Consider the following 26,258-nt stretch of genomic DNA (forward strand, 5'->3'; position numbering starts at 1 on the left):
TTCTTAAAAATCAATCCATTTATTTAATCTGGGTTTTTTTTCCTTTGATACAGAAAGTTTACAAAATAACCAGAAAAAAATACCCTGCATTTTGTTACAAAGTTAAAATTTAACAACATTCCAGCTGTTGGGGAATGTTCACTGACCATGTGTAATTTTACAGAATAGTTTGCAAATTATCTCTGAAATCTTCAAGTGTGTGTTCAGCTTTATAAAGCTGGCTATTCAGAAATGAGACACATTCTCCTAGAAACAGGGATGGAGCATACTCATAAATAGAAAATAAGCCCCAGACAAAAGTCTCCAGAATGCCGGGTGCAAGTATCTCTGTAGACAAGGAAATTGTTGGGTATGAATTATACTTAGCAACAATTCTCTTCAGCTGATTTCAACATTTTTTTTAAATGAGCTAATACTACTATCCTAGCTCAGTGGTAGCCTTTTGCTAGGAATGACTGAAGCTATTCTTATATTCTGCTAAGTTGATTAATAAAAAATATTTATTACACAAATCCTCTTTGTTGACAAGTTAAAATGGAGCCTCATCTTTCATATCTCCCTGAAGATTGCCACCTTGTGAGATTGAAAATACTCATTAAATTCCACCACCAGACAGGCACAAATGAGAGGGTGATTGTTTTTAAGCATGTGAGGGGAATCGTTGGTAAACTCATTTGTTTGGATATCATTAACAGAACAATCGGTGAAGATCTCCAGGGGGTCCTCATGACCTTTGCTCGAAATCTCTTCATCATCCATCAAGAAATATCAGCACCTAATATGCAAGGCGAGACCAATTTTAAGGTGAGGTGTTAATTAACTAACGATTCTGGTTAATTTCTATACAAGGACTGAAAATACCTCATGCTGTATTGTAAACAAGTGCTAAACCATTTTTTTTTTTTATTGTGAAGCAGTACAGATCTTATAATGCACAGGGTCAATATTATAAGGTTCCCACTGAACCTGTTAGTTAAATTTAATAGTTTGAAATTTTTTTCTTTGAAATATAGTAGACTTGTTTTAAGTTGCTGCCATTTCAAAACCCAGTTTACAAGACAACAGGGCTATCTGAGATCACAGGTGAAGCTGAAGTGTCACAATGAAACCAAAACAGAGACAGTCACCACAAAAAAATCCTGAATGTAACCTATTTACATTTCAGATAATGCAGTGTCTGGCCAAGGATTCCTGGGGAGGCCATGTTTCTAGAGCCAGAGGAGTTCTGAGACCCCAGGAAGGATAATATATAGTAGGGAGAAACAGAAAAACCCCTCAGCATATACATGGGCCTTGTACACCCTGTTTGTTCAAAGTGGAGCAGAAATTTCATCACTAACCTGTTTGAAGCTTCCAAATGGCCTTTAAAGATATTGGTCCATGAAAACTACTTGTATGTAATTGATCAGAAGTCTCCAAACTCTAGAAACAGGAACAAGAACAAGAAAACAGGAACAAGAACCACACAAGAGTTTTTGAAACACAGGCTGAACAGAGATGAACACGTATTTTTTTTTATTTCAATTTTTTATTTCAATTCTAGTTAAACATATAGTGTCAGGTTGGTTTCAGGTATAGAATTTAGTGATTCATCACTTAAATATAACACCCACTGCTCATCACACAAGTGCCCTCTTTAATACCCATCACTCATCTAGCCCATCCCTCACCCTCCTCCCTCCATCAACCCTCAGTTTGTTCTCTATTGTTAAGAGTCTCTTCTGGTTCGCTTCCCTCTCTTTTTTTTTGTTCCCCTTCCCATATGCTCATCTGTTTTATTTCTTAAATTCCACATATGAGTGAAATCATATGGTGTCTGTCTTTTTCTGACTTATTTCACTTAATATACTTTAGCTCCATCCACGTCATTGCAAATGCCAAGATTTAATTCTTTTTGATGGCCAAGCAATATTCCATTGTGTATATATACCACATCTTCTTTATCTTTCCATAGTTTGGCTATTGTTGATAACACTGCTATAAATATCAGGGTGCATTGCCCCTCTGAATCAGCATTTTTGTATCCTTTGGATAAATATCTAGTAGTACAATTGTTGGATCACAGAGTAGTTCTATTTTTAACTCTTTGAGGAACCTCCATACTGTTTTCCGGGGTGGATGCACCAGTTTGCATTCCTGTGAACGGTGTTAGAGGGTTCCCCAGCCTCACCGATATCTGTTGTTTCCTGTGTTGTTAATTTTAGCCATTCAGACAGGTGTGATGTAGTGTCTCATCATGTTGTTTCTTATTTTTAAGATTTTATTTATTTGAGAGAGAGTGTGTGTGTGAGCACAGAGGGAGAGGGGAGCGGGAGAAGCAGACTCCCCACTGAGCAGAAGCCCAATGCAGGACTCCATCCTGGGATCCTGAGATTATGACCTGAGCCAAAGGTAGATGCTTAACTGACAGGCACCCAGGTACCCCTCATCATGGTTTTGATTTGTATTTCCCTAATGATGAGTGATGCTGAGCGTCTTTTCATGTGTCTGTTAGTCATAAGGATGTTTTCTTTGGAAAAATGTCCATTCATATCCTCTGCCGATTTCTTAACTGGATTATGTATTTTTGCAGCGTTGAGTGTGATAAGTTCTTCATAGATTTTGGATACTACCCCTTTATCTTTTCCCATTCCATAGATTTTTTAGTTTTCTTGATTTCTTGATTGTTTCCTTCACTATGCAAAAGCCTTTGGTTTTTTTTTTTTTTTTTTTTTAGAACCTTTGGTCTTGATGAAGTTCCAATAGTTCATTTTTCTTTTGTTTCCCTTGCCTCTGGTGACATGCCTAGTAAGATGCTGCTGTGGCTGAGGTCAAAGAGGTTGCTGCCTGTGTTCTCCTCTAGGATTTTGATGGTTCCTGTTTCACATTTAGGTCTTTCATCCATTTTGAATTTATTTTTGTGTATGGTGTAAGAAAGTGGTCCAGTTTCATCATTCTGTACATGGCTGTCCAGTTTTCCCAACACCATTTGTTGAAGAGACTGTCTTTTTTCCATTGGATATTCTTTTCTGCTTTGTTGAAGATTAGATGACCATATAGTTGTGGGTCCATCTCTGAGTTTTCTATTCTGTTCCATTGATCATTGTGTCTGTTTCTGTGAACAGCTGGCATTGATCACAAAAATCTGCATCTGATTCCCAGCATGGGCCTTCATCATGTTTGAACAAGTTGGTCAAGTAACTCAAAGGACTCAATTGGAAACCACATGTGATCTTTCTCTTAAATGGAAAGCCCAATGAAAGCTAAAAATGTAAACTTTGAATGTATTTTCCTTGCACTAGGGCCTGGTCTCTCTAATAACAGTAATAATAATGATAATGCTTTCCTCTTCAATGTGATTTTATGAGTTGAAAGAATGACCATTGCTTTTCCTACAACATGACTAAGACTCAATGAAAAATAGGCCCAGTGTTGCATCAGCTTTCACTGGTCTGAAAGGATCTATCTCTTCATTTATATTCTAAGTTACTGTCAGCTAGCATCATTTCATCAGTTACTGCCATGTGCAAAATTCTAAGCACATGATCAGTCTAGTCTATCCAAATATAATAACCAGAATCAAATGGTGCTATGGATTAAATTATGTTCTCCCAAAATTTCCATGTTGAAGCCCTAACCCCCAATGTGATGATATATGGTAAAGGGACATTTGAGGTGTATTGTTTAAATGAGGTCAAGAGGGTGGGGACCTCCTGATGTGATTAGTGCCCTTATAAGAGAACAGAGTTTGTTTGCTTTCTTAACCTGTCTCCACCCCCACCACTTTGAGAGAATACAGCAAAGAGATGGTTGTCTGCAAGCCAGGAAGAGAGCTCCTGCCAGGAATTGAATTGGCTGGCATCTGGACCTGAGACTGCCCAGATTCCAGAACCATAATAAATAAATTTTTGCAGTTTAAACCACCCAGTCTATGGTATTTTGTTATAGCAGGCCTGGGCCTGCAGACTAAGACAGGTGGTTTATCTTCAAAACCACACAGACTTGGTAAACCCCAAGCTTGGACATGAGGTTAGCAGAGTCAAATACTACTGACAAAATGAAGGCTATTTCTCTGCCATTTACCTGACTTTCAAAATTATCAAAAGTCAGATGTTGCCAAGTAGCTTAAATTCTATGGTTTCTAGCCTTCTCAAGTCAGATGTTTCCAAGTAGCTGTTAAATCTCATGGTTTCTAGCCTTCTCAAGTGAAACAATGTTATCTTGATATTTTTTACTCTTACCAAAATGTCTAAAGGTAAAAACTTTAAATCTTAACAAAGTAGAAATAATGACAAAACCTGAAAAGTGGAATAGATTCATTTTAGTAATTAGCACTCTTGAGCCTCAAGCTGCTGGCAATAGTAAAATGAGTTCACTCTCCTACACCTTTTGTTTTTTTTTTTAAACCCACACAACATTTTTTTTTGTACCAAGCCACTACTGTTTGTTGTTGCAATTTCTCAATCCTTCTATAAAGGATTTACAAAGACTAAATAAAAATGGAAGGGGGTGCAGATAGAGCATTTAACAAAATATAACACAATTTCCTAAAAACACTCATCCTATGATTAGAAGGGAACTTCCTCAACCTATGGGTTAGGGAAAAACCATAGCTAACATCTAGTTAACAGTGCAAGACTGAAAGATTTCCCTTTAAGATCAGGAGCAAGACAAAGATATCTGCCCTCACCACTTCTATTCATCATTGTACTCGAGGTTCTAGCCAGGGCAATTAAGCAAGAAAAAGAAATAAAAGGCATACAGATTAGAAAGAAAAAAGTAAAACTATCTCTATTCACAAATAACATGATCTTGTACTTAGGAAATCCTAATGAACCCAGAAACAACATATTAGATCTAATAACCAAGTTGAGAAAGTTTGCAAGACCCAAGATCAATACAGAGACATATTGTATTTCTATATACTAGCAATGAACAATCCAAAAATAAATTTAATTTTAAATTTAAACTTTTTTAAAAATTCTATTTATAATAGCATAAAAAAGAATAAAATACTTAGTAACAAATTTAACAGAAAAAAGTACAAGATCTGTCCATCATAAAAGAAAGAAGATCTAAATAATACTCCCCAGATTGATCTATGGATTCAACACCAATTCCTATCCGCATCCCAGCTGGCTTTACTGCAGAAATTTACCAAATGATCCTAAAATTCCTGTAGAAATGCAAAGGGTCCAAAATAGTCAAAATAATCTTTAAAAAGAACAACAAAGGGGAATTATGCTTCTCAACTTAACTACAATGGAGTGTCCCGGTGGCTCAGTCGGTTAAGCATCTGACCTTGATTTTGTCTCAGGTCATGATCTCAGGGTTATGGGATTGAGCCCTGAGTGGGGCTCCACACTTGGCCCAGAGTCTACTTATCCCTCTCCCTCTGCTCCACCCCTTCCATACTCTATCTCTAAAATAAATAAATAAAATATTTTTTTAAAAAAATCAATATATGAAACTTAACTACAAAGCTCCAGTAATCAAGACAGTGTGGTACTGGCACAAGAATAGACATAGATCATTCAGAGTCCAAAATAAACTCATACATTTATAGTCAACTGATTTTCAAGAAGGGTGCCAAAACAACTTGATGGAAAAAAAACTGTCTTTTTAACAAATGGTACTGGAGAAAACACAAAACACAGATATCCACATACAAATGAATGAAGCTGTTCCTCTACTCCACAGCATATATAAAACTAAATAAAAATGGATCAAAAATTTAAATGTAAGAGCCACAACTATAAAACTCTTAGGAAAAATAAAAATAAAAATAAAAAACTCTTAGGAGAAAACACAGCTATAAATAAATCTTCATGACCTTGTAGCTAGCAATGCCGTTTTAGGTACAATACCTAAAGTGCAAACAATCAAAGTAAAAATAGATAATAGATAAAATGGAATATTATTCAGATATAAAAAGGAAATGCAGGTCTGATCTGTGCTGCAACACAAACGAACCTTGAAAACATTAAGTGAAGGAGGTCAGACACAAAAGGCCACATATTGTATGATTCCATTTTTTAAAAAAATTTTTTTTTATTTATTTATGATAGTCACAGAGAGAGAGAGAGAGAGGCAGAGACACAGGCAGAGGGAGAAGCAGGCTCCATGCACCGGGAGCCCGATGTGGGATTCAATCCCGGGTCTCCAGGATCGCGCCCTGGGCCAAAGGCAGGCGCCAAACCGCTGCGCCACCCAGGGATCCCTATGATTCCATTTATGTGAAATATCCAGAGTAGGCAAATCCACAGAGATAGTGAGTAGATTAGAGATTGTCAGGAGCTTGGGGAGGAGGAAAATAAGGAAAGGCTGCTAATGGGCACAGAGTTTTTAAATAGAGTAATGAAAATGTTCTATAATTGTATAGTAATGATAGTTTCTTGTGAATATACTAAAAACCATGAGTTGAACTCTGTAAGAGTGAATTTTAAGGTATGTGAATACTACCTCAATAAAAAAAATAGCTAAATAAATGGGAAAGGTGCCATTTTTCTGTCCAATGGGAAAAACCAATGGGAGTAAATACTCCCATCAGTCTACTAGCCCTCATTTAAGGATGACTAGACAAGAGCTTCTCAAATCATCTGTAGTGAATTTGTTTTTCCAATCTATCATGGATCAGTACTTTTGGAATTACTAAAAAAATGAAATAAATTAAAGAGGTATAAAATAGAAGCCCATTTTTTGGATTTGATTTAGTGCTGTAAAAATTTCTATAAAGGTTTCCAAGTTCTTACTCTCAATTTTTTTACTCATTTCAGGACTGATGGCACAGATGGGTGCTAGTTGGCAAAATACACTTTGAGTTTAACTAGTCTAAATTATATTCAAATCCAAAAAGGAGAAATAATTAAGGTGGGGGAAAGAGTTGTAAGAGGTCTTCAAGTAATGAATATTATTTTTTAAAAAAAGAATATTATTTTTATTGTTCATTTACAGACTGCCATTGATGACATTGAAACCATTCTAGGAGTAACAGAGGAAAACAAAATAAGATTTGAAGAAGAGCTAAAACAGTCCAAAGATGATAAAAACCTCTCTAAACCTGATAAATGAATGCTCCTAGAATATATTGCTGATTTTGGATTCTAATCTGGAGTAAAAAAAAGGCAACATTCTTTTTTGCTGTTAGGAATAAGAGTGGGGAGTGGAGTTAGTTTGCTTTGTTTGCTAGGAGGTTTATCAGAACAGATTATAATGTAACGCTCTTTTTAGAAAAAAATATTAAGTGATATTATTTTACCTATTAAACTAAAACCTATTTGTGCTTTTACTTGAGGTGTTGAACAATCTCCTCTTCTTCCCGAACTCAGGAAGAAATAATATAACAAGAAAGTTACAAGTCTTACTGATAGCACGTCTCTTCTACCTCTTTATAAACTTCAGGATTATGGAGCTTTTGTTTATGCCTTACAAAGTTTTCTCCTCCTATTTCTAAGAGTAATTTGTCTTCTGCATTTAAAAAATTGAATAAAGCCTTAATCATTGCTATTTGGCAAAACGGGTCATCTTTTCCCCAAGAAAATTATTTTTTACATGGGTTTTTAAAGTGACCCTTTATCATTCATTTTTTTTTTTTTGTACCAAGCCACTACTGTTTGTTGTTGCCATTTCTCAAAAAGTAAGGTAAACCAACATCTAGTTAACCAAAGCATCAGAATTTATCTAGGTGGCAGTATCTGCTCTTAGTTTAATATATAGGGTAACTAGAGCCCTCTATCTTGAATAAACATTTGTAATCTCTAATTCTCCATTTAATACAGCAGTAGGATTTTTATTATCATAATTCAACAATACCTTTTAAAGTGCAAATTGTTAAAATTATGCAGCGCTGATACTCTTAGCATTCGATTCTCAATTGTTCAAAATATTTCAATATCATCCAGCTTTACAGAAGGGTAAAATATGCAAGTCACAATACCAAAATTGCACAGTCATTTTAAAGAATACCTTTAGATCTTTAAAAATATGTGAATATGTTGGGGAAACTAGGAGTATCATTTTATGTATGGAATTTCAATAATTTTTAACAGTGCCTCAGCCACAAGCTAAGATTTCCTGCAATAAAGTCAACATTTTTGTGTGTGTCAGCTTTTGTTTTGCTATAGTTGGAAATACATTAATTAGCCAGGTTTCCTGCCTGTGCTAGGTACAATGATGACCTCTTTTTCTTGCCAGATCATTCTAATCCATATGAGGGGCCCATTGTCCAGACACTTGACGGATAGGAAGTACTACATGGCCATTAGAGTCTCGCCTCAATTGAAGCCAGAGCAACATAAGGTCCAAGAGACTCATTAGTTCACTGGCACAATCGTGTCCTGAGAGTAAATGAAACCCTCTGTCTCCTTATGGCTCTCATCTGCTCTGGACTTTAAAAGAAAACTGTCTCTGTTTTGTTCAGCACAGCAGTGCATCTTTCACATGGTGAGAACCCCTCTTAACAGTACAAAACTGTTAAATCTATCAGGGAAGTTTTGTATGTGAATTTTGATTAGCACTCTCGAGCCTCAAGCTGCTGGCAATAGTAAAATGAGTTCACTCTCCTGTACCTTTTTTTTTTTTTTTAAACCCACCATGGCTGTTTTTTTTTTTCAGACGATGCACTTTCCTTCTTTGCATCTCTCATTAGCGTACACCATAGAATGCCTGTTTCAGGTTCTCTACCTAAAAACCTACAGCTTCAAAATGAAAGGAAAAAATTTGGTATAATAAAACAATCACTTCAAGTAATTAAGTGGAAGAAGCCAGAGGACCAGATTAAATTAGTGAAATGTTTTAATTACAGAACATTTGAAAAGAAGCATAGTCCATCATCTTTTAACACATATATGTAGCAAAGACGCTGTCCTACTGGTAAACTAAGATAAGTTTGAAAAAAAATCACATATGTATACAATGTTTAAAGTATCCTAAACAAAAATTAATTGAGATGAATTACTGAGCTTTACAATTCTAAATAGGAAAATTATTTGTTGATAAGAGGATGTCTCTTTACATATATTATCCATTTTATATTGATTTTAAAGAAACCAAATAGGTAATATTTAATGATAAACTGTAATCTACTTTTCCTATCTCCTGTAATCTTATATTTACCTTTAATGAACACTTATTATAGACTAAATATGTACTGTACTAGAAGCTTTATACACATTATTTTATTGTATCTTTCCAACAACCCCATGTGGGTCTACTGTCTTCATTTTACATGAGGACATTGAGATTTTGTGAGGGTATCTCTGCACGTCTCAAGACCAAACGAAATTGGGGATTTGCTCTTTTACCACAAATTCTAGCATGTTGTATAGAGTAGGAAGTTCAGATTCACTTATTCCAGATCACACAAGGGACCCACCTTTTTTTATAACAAATTCTAGTGTTGTTTAAAGGATGGTTTCACTTATGCTTCCTGCTAATAAAATCACCTTGCACAACTGACAGTATCATGAGGCATAACAATTATGTAATCAAAGAAATCAGAAGAGAATGTGGTGTCAGTGGAATTCTCTCATGGTGATGGATCTGTAAGACTTCAGTGGGAAGTTGCAGGAGAGTTTGGAAACTGGGAAGTCATGCCCCATAGTTTATTTGAAAATGTGTATAAAGTCAAGAAACTGAGGAAAGGTTAAGAACTGACTTCCAAGAAAATGTAGAGTAACCTAGGAGACATTTGGGAGAACTATTTCGGCTATATCATCCTAAGAATTGCAATCACCCTATTTCTCAGATATAAAAATACGTATTTTATCATAAGTAATATATTAGTAACCATCTGATAGCTTTAACAATTAATAATCATTTGTATGCATCTGGCACCTTTCTTCTAAAGAGCTCAAAGCACTTTACATTTGTTATCTCATTAATTCCCAACACTGTCCCTGTGGGGAAAGTAATAAGTATTTTAACATTTAAATGTTTATCTTTCAGAATTTCTCAAGCATATATTAATTATATTTCCAAAAATGTAAATGCTCGCTAGTTTTATTTTACTGTTCCTCTGGCTTCAATGTGCATGCCAGATTTGTTCAACTCTTTAAATGTACTGATCATGGTAAATTTTTTCTGGAAAACTATAAATTGCTGAGATAATGGTAAGGTGGAAGTTGTAGCTGGGGGGAAGCATATGACCGCTTTTCTCACTGGGAAAAGTTTGGTTCAGTTCATTGCAAATGCAGATGAAATGTACTGTGGATCTTCCAAATCTTTTCTGTATCCCGTTCTTTCCAAAAGATAAGCCGTAGGAGGGTAAAGATTATATCTATAAGCATGAGGTAGACTGAACTACTATTTACATCTTTGTTTTACTGATGGTTTTACTAAAGTGGAACAGAAACTAGATGCATTCTATTAGGAGTTACATCCCAAAGAATCACAGAATAATAAGGGCCAGAAACTTGTCTCTCCAGCCTCACTCTCTTTGGGCTGGTCATACCTTTCTCAATTTTCTAACTAGAAAAAATGGCAGATAGTAATACCTGCTCCTTGGGGAAGCAGTAGAGATTAATTAGCCAATGTTAGGAGAGTGTTTCCAAGATGAAGCATTCCACATAAATGTTTAAGTATTATTATTGCACTGCTACTTCAAATGGAAGTTCTAACTTTGAAATGTGATTATACACTTTCCCCAAAAAAACCCTTCATAACCACATATATAGGTTTATTTTTCACTCTAACAGTCTAACTCATGGTTGTGAAACTTTATTGCACTTGATGGAGGGCTCTGGCTTTTATTAGTTTTAAACTGCTGGTTGCTGGGGTATTTATGTAAATGAGGAAAAGATACCAAAACAATAAATAATAAGCATGTCCCTGCTGTTTAAAAATCTGTTGGTAGAAACAACTTTTGTTTGGTTATAAGAGAACCCTAAACATAGCACAGAAAAATAAAACTTTGGCATCTATGCATAAAATAGCATTTTGGATTTAGGTTTTTTTTTTTTTTACATTGGTTTTCTCCCCAAGCATTTCTTTACCATTCTGTAAACATTTTGTTTTACTTAATAATGAATTATGAGAATATAAGATAATGAAATAACATTTAATCATTAAGTTTATATATTTTTCTTTTTCCAAGATTTTATTTATTTTAGAGAGAGAATGAAAGAGAGAGTGGAGTATGAGGAGGAGAGGGAGAACAACAAGCAGACTCTGCACAGAGCATAGAGCCCAACGTGGAGCTTTACCTCACAACCCTGAGATCAGACCTGGGCCTCTACAGTGGCCAGCATATATATCATATACATGTATGTGAGAGAGACAGAAATGAGTAAAACACTATATTTCAGGAATTTTAAACAAAATGTTATAAAGTATAAGTATAGTATAACTAATTATAGCTCCTAGATATCAAGGACACACCCAAATTTATTGTAGTCTCCTCATAAGGAATGTTATGATAAAATCATGGTCCCATGAATTTAACAACAAAACAGCAAAACTTCTATTGGTTGCAAAATAACTTCAAACTCAAATTCAAATTCTGGTTCATTTAAAGATTCAGGCTGCTTTGCTTCCCAGCAGAGGTCATAAAATAATTATTTTGGAATCACTGAAAAATTTAAAATGATCTAACAATACAGGACTTCCAAGTCCCCTTTACAATGCCTTTCTACTCATCTTCTTTTTAGGTTGAATATACATAGCCACATTTTTAAGCCAAAAAACCAGATTCATCTTCAACAACAGTGAAAAATCAGAAAGGTCTAAACATTCAACAATAAGGTATTACTTAAAAATTATAGGGAGATAATTTTTGGTGGTGGTTTGGTGGAGATAATTTGGGGTGGTTCAGTTGGTTAAATATCTAACCCTTAATCTTGAAAAAAAATTTAGGTCATGATCTTGGGGTCATGAGATGGAGCCCAACATCAGGCTCCACATCCTTAAAAAAATTATGGAATAGCTATATAAAGACTTCTATACAACCATTTAAAAATTATAGGCTATTATAACTACTGTAGGATCTAACTATTCCACTCCTAGACATTTATTTTTCCCAAGAGGAAAAAAAGTATATGTCCATTCGAAGACTTGTACATGAAGATTCATAGCAACTTTGTGATAGCCCCAAACTGGAAGCAATCCAAATGTCCACCACAATGTAGATGGATAAATTATGGGACATCCTTATAGCAGAATACTACTCAGCAGTGAAAAGGAACAAGTTGTTGATAAAAATCAAAGACATGAATGAATCTTAATATAATTGTGCTGAATGAAAAAAACCTAGATAAAAAAGAGTGCATATCCACATACATAACATTCTAAAAATACAAACTATAGTGCCAAAAGCAAATCAATAGTTTCCTAGAGGTGGGAAGCTGGGGCCAGGTAGTGAGGAGAAACAGGATGATTACAAAGAAGCAGGAGGAAGATTCTGGGGGTGATGGGTAGCTTCACTATGTATTTTGTTGTTGTTGTTGTTGTTGTTTTAGCTTCACTATGTTGACTGTGAAAATGGTCTCTTGGATGTATATATACATCAAAACTTCTTAAACTATATACCTTAAATATGTGCAATGTTTGAAGGTCAATTATATCTCAAAAAGCTGTTTTAAAAAAAATGAACTATGAGAATATAAGAAAATGAAATGACATTTAATCATTAAGAAGTATGTATTTTTTTTCTTTCTCCAAGATTGTATTTATTTTAGAGAGAGAATGAAAGAGAGAGTGGGGTACAAGGAGGAAGGGAGGACAAGCAGACTCTGCAATGAGCATAGAGCCCAACGTGGAGCTTGACCTCACAACCCTGAGATCATGACCTGGGCCAAAATCAAGAGTCTGATGTCCAACTGACTGAGTTACTCAGAGGCCCCTAGGAAGGATATTTTAAAACAGCATGAAGACTAGGACTCCACTTATAACATTAAAAAATATGACATATATGTATGCATGCACACATACACACACACACATGCACACAGACACAACTCAGACACAGATACTCCACAGATTGTTAATAGGGGCTATTTCTTAATGATGGAATTTCCTTCTTTCTATATTTTCTTTTTTATAATGAACCTCTTTTTAATTAATGGAGCAAATGAAACAAAAGTTTAATTTGGGGGAGTCTGGGAAAGAAAAATATATGAAGATCTTCATTATAAGTTCTGCTATCAAAAGTGATAATGAACTTAGGGACATGCAGTGGAAATGTCATAACCATCTCCCTCCTCCAAGCTCCCAAAGCTGTTACCAGTTAGCAATGGCATGTTCCCTAGCATCACAGATTGCAAGTTTCATTCTAAGCTTAATACCCTTAGTCTGGATATTTGAGAATTCACAGGACTATGACTTTAGTGCTGTATCTGCTCATGTAAACAGAGATACATGAAAGGGTAAATTCTTTTACCTACAAATATTTGGAGGGACATATAGTGATTAGGTGGCATTTGCAGTTTTCCTAAATGGCTGTGAACACACACACACACACCATTCATTTTAGATTTAAAGGTCTTAATGGGTTTTATTTCCAGCTCTTTCCTTAATGGATAAGTAACTTCTCTTCTCTAGTCCTCAGCTTTCTGGTATGTAAAATAAAGTGGAACTGATATTTAAACTTCCTGACAATTCTAATGATTCTATGCCAACCATTATCAAAGTATCAAAAGGGCAAAACCACTGATACCACACAAGGAGGTAACCTCTTTTAGCTTTCTTCTTCCATTTATCTGAAATCACGGATAATACTTTGTAACTTTGTTCAGCCTCTTAAGTGTCTCTATTTATTATCCAAAATGGCTGGGATTTTATTTTTTTTAAAGATTTTATTTATTTATTCATGAGACACACACACACAGAGAGAGAGAGAGAGAGAGAGAGAGAGAGAGAGAGAGATAGGCAGAGACACAGGCAGAGGAAGGCAGAGGAAGAAGCAGGTTCCATGCAGGGATCCTGACACGGGACTTGATCACCCTGGGCTAAAGGCGGCGCTAAACTGCTGGGCCACCAGGGCTGTCCGGCTGTGACTTTAAAGAGTTACAAAATGTTTTATAATTTTAAGACAGTTCCTTGAGATGTAGTTTCCTCTCAGAAGGAATCATTTTGACTAAAGATAGTAGCAAGCCAAATATATCACTTAGACTGGGATCATGTCATTCATTCTTTGGTTTTTGCTTGTACTCTTTTAGGTATTGCTACTCACCTAAAGTAATGGAAACATTTTATTTTGAAAGCATTTTATCTGAACTGATTTAATGTGTACCTAGAAGATCTTAGCGCAAATAGATGGGATAGAAATGAAAATCAAAGCTTCCAATGTGCATTTTTGTTTCTGTAAACCCAAAGTATATCTTCTTTTTACACCTGCTTTGCAGGGACAGGATGGAGAGCTGGAGTACAGTCTCTGGGCTTTTCTTTAATTTGTACCTGGACTCAGAAAGAGATGGATGAAGTATTCTACAACACTCCATTTTGCTGTATAGCGGATGTAGTCCCCAGTGAACTGCATAAAGGAGACATAAAACTCTGAAACTAATTTTACCTGGCACCTTTAATTCCATATTTTAAAGACCTCCTAAAATGTAGTGTTTCCTGGGCCATGTCTGTAAGTGGTCAGTCAGGCCAGTCTTTCCAGGAAGTGTTCTGCTATCTCTTAGAGGGGCTAGAATAAGGAGCTGAAAGTACAGTGATTCTCTATCCCTTTATGAAGCCCACACTGATTGTTATGGCTAAAACAATTCTTTAAAGTTCATTGCCAGAGCAGAAATCTCTCTGCTTCCTTTATTCTAACAACTTAGATTCTTGGTACCAACACCATGAAAACAAAAACCACTTATGAATATTTTTCTTAAGATGACTTTGTCTTTCAATATACCTGTACAGTTTTAAAATTTTTCTAATTACAGAAACATATGCTCATGATAAAAAAAAAGGATTACATAGCTTCTTAACCAAATAATTTAAAAAAACAGAAACTTCTAAAAAACAGGAATGTGTAGAAAAGAAATTTAAAAATCAACAATCATTTTTTTTAATGTGGAGGTAGAGCACCTAGCTGGCTCAGTCAGTAGAGCATGCAACTCCCTTGAATTTGAGGTAGTGAGTTCAAGTCCCACATTGGGTGCAGAGATTACATTAAAAGAATTTTTTTTTTTTTGAAAAGAGGCATCTGGCTGGTTCAGTCGGTAGAACATGCAACTCTTAATCTTGGGGTTGTGAGACTGAGCCCCACATTGAGTATAGAGAGTACTTAAAAATAAAACATATTTTAAAAATCAACAATTAAAAAAATCAGCAATTATTTCACCACCTAGGGAGAACTACTTAAATCTGGGGGGATACCTGCTATCATTCCTACCTAGGGCCTCTCGATTTGCAATTCCTTCTGCCTGGCACACTCTTCTTCCAGAAGTTTGCCTGGCTCACTTACTCCCTGTATTCAGTCTCTGCTCAACTGTCACTAGACCAGAGGGACCCTCCCTAATGTAGCACCCATCCTTACTCTCCATCCTCTTAACTCTGCTGTATTTTTCTCCAAAGCACTTAACAATATGTGGTATTACAAAATAGGTTTATTTTTTGTTATCTGTCTCACTGAATGGATTGTAAGTGTAAAGACACAGCCCTGCTCCTAGAACAGTATGCCTATCACTAGTAAGAGATGCTCCATTAATACATATATTGCATTTGTTTCTTTAACAAATATATACTGAGTACCTATTGTATAGAATCTTTTATCTTTGTATGTATAATTTAATAGGATCATACCAGAAATACTGTTTTGCAGACTGTGTTTTTCACTTAGCAATAAATTATGACGACATATCAGAAATTCTTATCCAATGAGATTTCAATAATGGCATAAAGGATGTTAATAATCCCCTATTGTTAGACCAGTACATGGGCACTCTGATGCATCCTTCAAATACATGTTAAGGTCGGGGCAGCCTGGGGGCTCAGTGGTTTATCGCCACCTTCAGGCCTTCAGCCCAGGGTGTGATCCTGGAGACCCAAGATGGAGTCCCATGTCGGCCTCCCTGCTTCTCCCTCTGCCTCTGCCTGTGTCTCTGCCTTTCTCTCCCTCTCTCTCTGTGTCTCTCATGAATAATAAAATATTTTTAAAAAGCCATGTTAAGGTCAATGAGGTAAGATAGTTATTAATAATGTTAACAATGCCTTATATTCACAGGAACTTTATAAGTTATTTTCATATCTCATTTAATCCTTGCAATAAACTCAAAGTAAACAGAGAAGAAACTCAAAGAACTTAAATATATAATTTTCCCCAAAATAGTAATAGGGAGTCCAGACTCAGATAGACCTAGCCCTATCTGTCTCTGCAGCCTAGGCTCCTCATATACCTCACTGTCCCTGGTTGACACCGTCATTTTACAGGTGAGTGATCCACGCTTAGAGAAAGGAATAGTGATGTGCTCAGAATCACAGAACTTCTTCAAGAAAGAATACAGGTAGAGTAGAACCTAGGACTCCTGATTCCCTGTCTAAAGCTCTCTCAACTACATGCTGGCTTAATAAAGACGGGGAAAAAAAATCCTAAATTACTGCATAGTCAAATCAGCAAACAATACATGCTGTTATACTTCTCTGAAGATTGCACAGTATATTTGCTTGGTGCTGCGAAGTGCCAACCTGATGACACTTGCAATCCTGAGCTTATTTGATGTGGTTGGGAAGCAAATGAGATTCCAGTGCCCCTGTTGCGCATAGGTGCTCAATGAGCATTTCCTGCATGGTAGGGAAGTGCCCTATATTTACAGTATTTGATCCAGTTTAACAGCAAGATCTAATGTTAACATTAGCCTTGTAAAAGTTTTCACCCTAGTTCACACAAAAACAAGATTCTGGAGATTATGACTAGCAATTCTTCATGAGTTGATTTATCTGAATAAAACCTATAAGGTTTTGAACCATTAAACATTCGATTTAGAAAAAAAAATCTTAGCATACAGAAGAATAAACTGAAAAATGGAACAGATTTGTTTCTTGTAATAATTATGAGCAATATCTCAAACTCAGCATCCTTAGACCATTGAGCTGTGTAGGATGAATGTGCTAATTAATCAATTACTATCCAACAACGTACCCTGTTTATTTACTGAAATGCACCAGAAATGTGTGCAGAACTGGTAATTATTAATCATCTTCAGTAACAAATATGACTCAAGTTCACCTTCATATAATTAATAGAGCATGTAGTTAGCTTTAACATCTTGCTTTATTAGAAATAGCAACAAGGAATTAAAAAAAAAAAGCTGAACCATAAGTTGTGGTTCACTGAAATGCTGGCTTGTATTAAATGTGCCTATTATCCATAGTGGCGGATTACTCAAACCCATCCAAATTAAGGCCAGAATGCAAAGTTTTTTCAAACTAAACTTTTTAATTTGAATAAAATTTTAGACTTACCAAGAAGTAGTAAAAGTCCAAAACATTTCTATATATGCTTTACTCATGGTCCCCAAATAAAACCCAATTTTCAGAGCTGATAATTGGCTTAAAGTTGGGATCTTTGTTGATGGTGCCCAAACGTCTTAGCACATTTAAAATGCTCAAGATGGGCAGCCTGGGTGGCACAGCAGTTCAGCGGTTTAGCGCCGTCTTCAGCCTAGGGTGGATTCCTGGAGACCCAGGATTGAGTCCCACGCCAGGCTCCCTGCATGGAGCCTGCTTTCTCCCTCTGCCTGTGTCTGTGCCTCTCTCTCTCTCTCTCTCTCTCTCTCTCATGAATGAATAAATAAAATCTTTAAAAATAAATAAAAAGAAAATGTTCAAAATATTTTGGAAGTGTTTTCAATATACATAGAAATAGTGTTTTACAACAAATTTTGCAAAGTGATCTAGCTTTGAAAATCTTTTTTTTTTTTGAGTCATCATGTAGGCCCCCCAAATTTCCTTTGAGGCAGACTCCTAGGCTAGAAGGGCCATATTTTGGAACTATAATGTTATTTCATAATTATGCAACATCCAAGGGATGTTCAGTTGTGTCAGCAACATTTCAGCTGAGTCTGGCATCACTTGACTCTATGTTCAAAGCATAAGGTTTTGCTTACTGCCAATGAAGGTTCAAATCCCAGCTCTATCACCTGCCTGCTCTGTGACTGCAGTTAACTGTTTCAACTTCTCTACCTTTTGACATTCATTTTCCTCAGCTTGATATTGAGGTAAATGAAGCCCTGCTTTGGAGTGTTGTTTAAATGAGAAAATAGGTTTAAACTGCCTAGCAGGAAGAAATTCTCAGGAACTGAGAGATATCATTATGAGGTATTATTACCCTCTGCGGCCACTTTTAGCTTATGGAACTGAAATGTACATACTTATGCACACACAAGAAAGTATTTCATACAATGAAAACTGCAAATGTAAATTAACGTTTTTAAGTTTTCTCCTGTGGGCAGCCCAGGTGGCTCAGTGGTTTGGTGACGCCTTCAGCCCAGGGCCTGATCCTGGAGACTCGGAATTGAGTCCCATGTCAGGCTCCCTGCATGGAGCCTGTTTCTCCCTCTGCCTGTGTTTCTGCCTCTCTCTCTGTCTCTGTGTCTCTCATGAATAAATAAATAAAATCTTAAAAAAAAAAAAAGTTTTCTCCTGAAAGGAAAAATTAGATTAAAAATTAATGTTAATTACACAGAAAATTAAAAATTTGTCCCGCCTGAAATACCAGTGGAACATCACTTCAAAAACCTAAACTGACAAATCATAAATCAGTGGGTGGACTACTGTATTTCTATTATCAAATGATTCAAGGCCCCTTTAAATGGAGAGCCCCCTTAGGGCATCTCAGTATTTGTTTATAGATCATTAACTACTTGACAGTGAGACTGGGGAGGGGCATAAAGGCTTAAGCTGAAGTGCTAAAAGCCACTGTCGAATGAAGATCAGCAATAAAGCCAAAATATCTTTGTAATTCAGTATGAAAATATGATTTGTGCTACAAAAGTGTCATATGCTTTTCATGCATGTATCTGTTAATAAAACAAAGCATACTTTACAAAGTTGGGACCATAATTATGACCCATACGACAAGGTAAATTTATTTGGCCATGTTCTCAAATGCTTCCCCAAACTGACTACATAGGATTTGTAATATTGGAAACATGCCTATAAAATAGATTGTATTATCTATTAGCATAAATTGCTATCTGGTTTCAAAAAGTGACAAATATGTCTCCTTGCCACTGGATTCTAGCATCCACAGCATTAGAAGGAAATAGAAATGTTTCCTAATGAAAAGCTCACAGAAAGTTGGAAGGTCAGAATTTTGATTTTTTTTTTTTTTTTTTTAGAATTTTGATTCTTGATTCTGGTATATGATCTTGGGTAGGTTTCTTACCTACTCTATAGTTTAATTTCTCTAACTATCAAAATTAAAATTGTAATTAAATTAAAACTATTTTCCCTACATATTACAATTTTTCTCTAACATTCTTCAAACACACTAATGGTATTCACTTTGCCCACTTTTTTTTTTCATTTTTTCAAGAAGTTGAGCACCTACCATTGCAAGTACTGTCCCAAGTGCTAGAATCGCAAAGGTTAACAAAACAGGCATAGTCACCTGTCCTTAGGAAGTTTACATGCCAGTGAGGGGAGAGCTTGAGAATAGTTTAGACATAACATGCAGTTTAGATGAGATCTTGTACCCTATGTTCACAGTAACATGCTTTACCAAGTAATGCTTCCTGCTACTCTTTGTAACAGCAGCTCCAGCTGGCAACCAACTCCTTGGAGGCTTTCAGAACATCAATCAGTTCCATAGGACTCAAGATCTAGGTAAGAATATGGCAGTTCTTTCCTTTCCTAATGGCTTCTGCCATAACTCAGTACCATGAGAATAACTTTGATAAAGCCAATGTATACTGTCCTTCCCAGGGCAGACACAGGGATACAGGAATGGAGCAGCAAGCAAAATTCGCCACTAATGGGAGTGGGCTTGGCTTAGAGGGCACTAAGCCATTAAGGAGATTTGGGTTCCTAGGAAAGCTAGGTCAGTGGCTTTTTGGGGGTATCTGTTTTTAAAGCATGCTGGAATATGAATCAGGGCAGCATCATCTCTATAGTCCTTCTTTCCTTGAATCAAAAGTCCTTAAGTTTCAAATTGAAATTTGTCAATGAAATCCTAAATGTATGGGGCAGCCCCAGTGGCGCAGTGGTTTAGTGCCGCCTGCAGCCCAGGGTGTGATCCTGGAGACTGGGGATCGAGTCCCATGTCGGGCTCCTTGCATGGAGCCTGCTTCTCCCTCTGCCTGTGTCTCTGCCTCTGTGTGTGTGTGTGTGTGTTTCTCATGAATAAATAAATAAAATCTTTAAAAAAAAAAAAGAAATCCTAAATGTAAACATTTATATCCCTTTTTCAAAATTCCTTTAACTGTCATATGCATCCACTATCTTGCCTATTATTCTCCCTCTGAGAATAGCAGTGAATGAAAATCTACGTGCCTATCCAACTTTCTTTTAAATCACATCATTCGAAATATGTGAGTAAATCATAATTTCACAGCAAGGTTGTAAAAACAATGTGAGAATATTCTATATGTGTACTAGGTCATGTTTGGGTCATGTCCACTATACATGTTCTCTACATGTATTTTTTAATAAACACTAGTAATAGGATGTGTTAATATGTAATACTACCTGTAGAATTCATTCTGTTTCAAACTTTTTTTTGTTTCAAACTTTTTATTGAAGTATAATATACATACAGAAAAATGCACATACCATACATGTTCAGTTAGAAGAATTCTCGAGGCACCTGGGTGACTTAATTGCTTAAGTATTTGAGTCTTGATTTCAGCTCAGGTTTTGATCTCAGGATCATGAGTTTGAGCTCTGTATTAGGCTCCATCATGGGTATGGACCCTACTTAAAAGAAAATTTTTTTTCACAAATTGACTACACCCATTTTAACAGAACCCAGATCAATCACAGGTACATCAATCATAATAAATATACCACTCTGGTGGGGATGTTGATAATGGGGGAGGCTATGAATGTATGGGGCAGAGGGTATATGAGAAATCTCTGTACCTTCCCCTTAATTTTTTCTGCAAGCCTAAAATTACTCTTTAAAAAAAAGTCTTGGGGCACCTGTGTCGGTCAGTCAGTTAAGCCTCTGCCTTTGGCTCAGGTCATGATCCTTGGGTCCTGGGATCGAGTCCCGTATCTGGCTCTCTGCTCACTGGAGAGTCTGTTTCTTCCTCTGACCCTCTCCACCCCTCCCTTACTCATGCTCTAATAAATTTTTTTTTTAAAAAAGGTCTTTTTAAAAAGTAGTATAGAAATAAATGAACAAAAGAAGAGAATAATTCCAACCCCCAGGAAATCCCCTCATAGTCACTGGCTACTCCCTAGACCTCCACCCCTGGTAAGGGTGATCACTATCCTGCCTTCTAACAGCAAAGGTGAATTTTGGCCAGTTTTGATAACTTATGGAAATGAAAAGATTGTAAGTACTTTAGTGTCTGACTTCTTTGACTCTTATGTTCATGAGATTCCTGCATGCTATGTATGATTATGGATCATTCTTTCTCATTGCTATATAGTATTCCATCAAGTGACTATGCCACAATTTGTCTATCTACTCTACTGTTAACAGGCATGTAAGTAATTTCCAGATTGAATATCACAAATATGAATAGTGCTGCTATGAATATTCTGTTTAGGTCTTTTGGAAAACATGTGCAGGGCAGGCCGGGTGGCTCAGCGGTTTAGCACTACCTTTGGCCCAGGGCATGATCCTGGAGACCCGGGATCGAGTCCCACGCCAGGCTCCCTGCATGGAGCCTGCTTCTCCCTCTGCCTGTGTCTCTTCCTCTTCTCTCTCTCTCTCTCTCTCTCTCTCTGTCTCTCATGAATAAATAAATAAAATCTTTAAAAAAAAGGAAAACATGTGCACACAATTTCTGAAGGGCATTATTATAGACTGAATGTTTGCATCATCTCAAAATTTACATGTTGAAGCCCTAATGCCCAATGTGACAGTAGTTGGAGAAAGGGTCCCTGAGGAATAAAAATTAAATGAGGTCATAAGAGTTGGACCCTAATCTGATAGGGCTAGTGCTCTTACCAGAGAACAAGGAAGACACCAGAACTAGCTCTGTTGGCCATGGGAGGATATACTGAGAAAGAGTTATAAGCCAGGAAGAGAACTCTCTCCGAAGAACCCAATCAGCCAGTATTCTGATCTTAGGCTTCTCAGTCTCCAGAACTGTGAATAACAAATTTCTGTTGTTTAGGCAGCCCATCTCTGTTTTTTTTTGTTATAGCCTCATAAATATATATCCAAGAGTGTCATGGCTGGGTCATAACATTACTTATTATATAGGCAGCTGAATACATACTGCCAAAATTTTTCCAAATTACTTGCCAGCAGTATATATAAAAGTTCTAATTGCCGCATATCTTCACCAACATTCAGAACTTTCCATCGTTTCTACTTCAGGTACTTCGGTGGATGTGTAATGGTATCACATTGTGGTTTTAATGTCTACTTTTCAGATGATTATTGAAATTAAGTAATTTTCCCCATGTGTATTGTACATCGGGATATTCTCTGTTGTGAAGAGGCCATTCAAATATTTTGTTCACCTTTCTATGGCCTGTCTTTTAAAAATGATTTGTTCTAGATACCAAATGCTTTGTCAGAGACATGTTTTGCAAATACTTCTCTCACACTATGGATTGCTTTTTGGTTCTCGTAATACTGCCTTTTAATGGACAGAAATTCTTAATTTTAATATATTCCAATTTATCAATCTTGAAGAACTCATTTTTTAAAAGATTGTATTTATTTATTTGAGAGAGAGAATGCATGGAAGGGAGAGGTAGAGGGAGCCAAGCAGACTCCCCGCCGAGCCTGGGCTCTATCCCAGGACCATGAGATCATGACCTGAGCCAAAGGCAGATGCTTAAGCTTGACTGAGTCACCCAAGTGCCCTAAAAAGAATTCATTTTTAACTTGTTCTGAACACCTATAGCATCCTAGGTGCCCTTAAAATAAAACAAGGCTAAATCCCTTCTTTCTAGGATAAACATCATATTCACACACAAGCTAAATGCTATACAGAGCATCACTCTTCATAGTTATTTTTAAGGGGTTCCTTCCAAAGAGGTATGCCATTTCTCCATGTTTTGTGTAAAACTAAATATTTATATGTTTACTCCATTAATTCTTAATTGTTGGATATAATGTTTTTAAAACATTGACTTATGCTTTTGAATGCCAACTTCTAAGCCCCTTTGTTTCATGACCATCAAGAATTGGAACTGATCTGAGTTGTGGATTTATTGACAGATTATCTTATTTTAATTATGAAAATGGCACTGTATAATCTTAAAGTCAGAAGAGATAGCTAGAAGTCATGCTTTCCAGCTCTGTATCTTTAGGTTAAGATAATATTTCATTCAAACCCTCCTGAATACCTGAGTATTCAGGTATTCAGATAGATCCACCATCATCTGCTTTCTTTGAAGTAATTTTCTACCTTAGAAGAGAGAGGGAGATAGTCATGGAGCTTTGAATTAAGGAAGCCATCACTGATGAGGTTCTTCCAAGAGAGCATCTTCCAGTAGCAATACTTCAGTTCCCTAGCCCTTTTCCCAAGCCTTCAAGGGAGAATGCAGTGAAACCTAATCTAAATATGTGGCTCTCTTTATCAGTGATTTGTTTTTTTTTTTACCTTATATATGCCACAGAATATATATATATATATATATATTTCAGGTTTCACAAATGTTTGACTCAAATTGCACTTTTTAAAATAGATTTTCATACTGCCAAGAGATATAATGCCAAAATTTAACACACTGCCAACTGCTCACATATTAATTTCAGGTTAAGTAATCTTAGTGTAGATCTTAGAATTTCCTCCTCCTGCCATCTTTGTAATTGAAGCACCAAGATTTCAAGATAAATCATTTTAAGGCAACTCTAATTTGCATCCACTTGTCTACACAGATGAGGATATTCTTGATAGTATACAACCCAAACAAAAGAATATGAAATAAACTGTCCTGAGGCTGCTTATAGTCCTCCTAAATGCAACTGTTGTCCATACCCCCAAACCTGATAAAATTTCAAGCATAAAATAGCAGAGTCAAGCCTTCAGTGACAGTGGGGCCTTTATGACACCCTAGCCAGACTAGTTTCTGTTAGTCTCTTCCATCCGCAGACTCCCTTGGTTCCTTCCCATTTTCTGAGCTTGGTTCCACAGACTTCCTGTTTATTACTTTAGCTACCCAATTTCCTTCTGATAAACACCTTGTCTACTAAAACAAAACAAAACAAAAAAACCCAAGGCAGTAACAAAATAGCCTTTAAAAAAAACTTTACCTACAAAGTTAACATTAAAAATTTGAACTTAAGTTTAACAATAAAACAAGTTTTCATGTACTTTATATGCTGGGGTTCACTGACAGATTTTGTTTGGAAAAGACTGCAATGCTTTTCAAATTTTAATTTGAAAATCACAGTGCTGAATCACCTCCCTGACCCCCGTCGTAGCCTCCTTTCAGCCTTTTCTGTTGCAAGTCTAACCACATCATGCCTCCATCTAAAATCTTTTTAAAAACTTTTAGTAAAAAAAATAATAAAATAAAAATAAATAAATAAATAAATAAATAATTAAAAAAAATAAAAAAAATAAAAACTTTTAGTAATAGGGAATTCGATAATGTAAAGTTCAAATTATCTGCAGGACTACAAGTCCCCTCAGAATTGGGCACATGGTAGCAGGTGCTTAATGTTTGTTGAATGAGTTATTAAAAACTAGAAAATGTAAAAATTAGCCACACAATCCTACATCCTTCCCTCGAGTTTCAACAATAGTAAGTTGTTAGGTGGTGCTTATACATAATTATCTTATTTACATATAATGCTTTTTTTTTTTTTTTTTTTTTTTTTAGGATTTCGTTTATTTATTCATGAGAGACACAGATAGAGGCAGAGATACAGAAGAGGGAGAAGCAGGCTCCCTACAGGGAGCCTGATGTGGGACTCGATCCCGGGTCTCCAGGATCACGCCCTGGGCTGAAGGCAGGTGCACAACTGCTTGGCCCTCCCCCCGGGTGTCCCTAGACACATCCATCTTATTTACCGATGGTTTCTCCAACACAAGATGAGTTTAGGACAAAGAGGAAGACATGCTTCTTTAGAAAGCAGGTGGAGATAAGCTATTACCTCAAGTGGCCGTGAAGGTTGAGAAGAGGTTTTCCTAAAGTTACTATTTTTAGGACTGATAGTGGGTAGCTGAGGATTACAAAGGTTTATGACTAGAAAAGACCCCGGTTTGGCATTCACCAAGCCTAGGAGGGAGGCACAGGTGCACCTGTGGGCGAAGTGCAGAGAGCGGTAGGAAGTTGTTTAAAACTTTCTATTTTGGAAAAAAAAAAAAAAACTTTCTATTTTGGGGTGCCGCCCCCGGGTGGCTCAGCGGTCGGGCGTCTGCCTTCGTCCCAGGGCGCGGTCCTGGAGTCCCGGAATCGAGTCCCGCGTCGGGCTCCCTGCGTGGAGCCTGCTTCTCCCTCTGCCTGTGTCTCTCATAATTAATAAATAAATAAATAAATAAATAAATAAGTAAATAAGTAAATAAGTAAATAAGTAAATAGATAAATAGATAAATAGATAAATAGATAAATAGATAAATAAAATCAATCTATTTTTTTAATGAAAAAAATAAAACTTTCTAGTTTCTCCTTTTATGATTTATAACCTTTACTTCGAACTACCTGAGGCTTACCCTAAACGGCGACCACGACAGAGAACACCTACACATAAAAAGCGCTTCCTGACTTCGCCAGTGCAAATCTGGGGACTTGCTTCCCCCAGGACACCTGGCCAGGTGTCTCCTCAGCGACGCCAGGTAGGCGGGTTACCTGAGCCCCAGGCCCGGAAGGGAGATCTGGGTGCCAGTTCTGCCTCCTCACTACGGGGATTATTTGTCTTAATTTACCTCACGCCCCTACTGATAAACCTCCGGAATCCCGCCCCAGCTCAGCTCAGCTCAGCTCAGCTCAGCTCAGCTCACCTCACCTCACCTCACCTCACCTCACTCACCTCACCTCACCTCACCTCACCTCACCTCACCTCACCTCACTCACCTCACCTCACCTCACCTCACCTCACCTCACCTCACCTCACCTCACCTCACCTCACGGCCCAGGGTGGTTAACGGCTGCGTGAAGTCACCTGTGAGGATTTCATTAGCTCCTCGGCCCGGCTGACCCTCACCCTCCGCGCGCGTCACTCCGCCGGCGCCCCCCCGACCCCCCTCTCAGCGGGAGCCCGCGAGACCCTCGTGCGC

At 36.8% G+C, this 26,258-nt stretch overlaps 1 protein-coding gene and 2 long non-coding RNA genes across 13 annotated transcripts in view; 1 reads left to right on the forward strand and 2 right to left on the reverse strand.

Annotated features, from left to right (window-relative positions):
* IQCH (IQ motif containing H) overlaps positions 1-19,746 on the forward strand; it is a 213,427-nt gene extending 193,681 nt beyond the window's left edge. For 4 of the 11 annotated variants that reach the window (XM_077881586.1, XM_077881592.1, XM_077881588.1 and 1 more), the window contains 2 exons: positions 696-804; positions 6,934-8,061. In XM_077881586.1, the coding sequence (XP_077737712.1) occupies positions 696-804; positions 6,934-7,050 (226 nt within the window). In that variant the 3' untranslated portion in view covers positions 7,051-8,061. Of the gene's footprint in view, positions 1-695; positions 805-6,933; positions 8,070-11,624; positions 11,719-19,659 lie in introns of those variants that run through there. The other 7 variants (XM_077881593.1, XM_077881591.1, XM_077881600.1 and 4 more) reach the window with 5 other exon arrangements.
* Positions 1-26,255, reverse strand: LOC144303436 (uncharacterized). The gene is made up of 3 exons (XR_013370488.1): positions 26,106-26,255; positions 1,341-1,422; positions 1-775 (listed from the first exon to the last, which is right to left on the reverse strand). It is a non-coding gene; the product is annotated as an uncharacterized LOC144303436 (long non-coding RNA).
* The window catches only part of LOC144303437 (uncharacterized), a 109,436-nt gene that overhangs the window by 61,879 nt on the left and 21,299 nt on the right, over positions 1-26,258 (reverse strand). The window lies entirely within an intron of this gene.

The sequence above is a fragment of the Canis aureus genome, chromosome 32 (genome assembly GCF_053574225.1).
Source record: "Canis aureus isolate CA01 chromosome 32, VMU_Caureus_v.1.0, whole genome shotgun sequence".
Classification (NCBI taxonomy): Eukaryota; Metazoa; Chordata; class Mammalia; order Carnivora; family Canidae; genus Canis; species Canis aureus.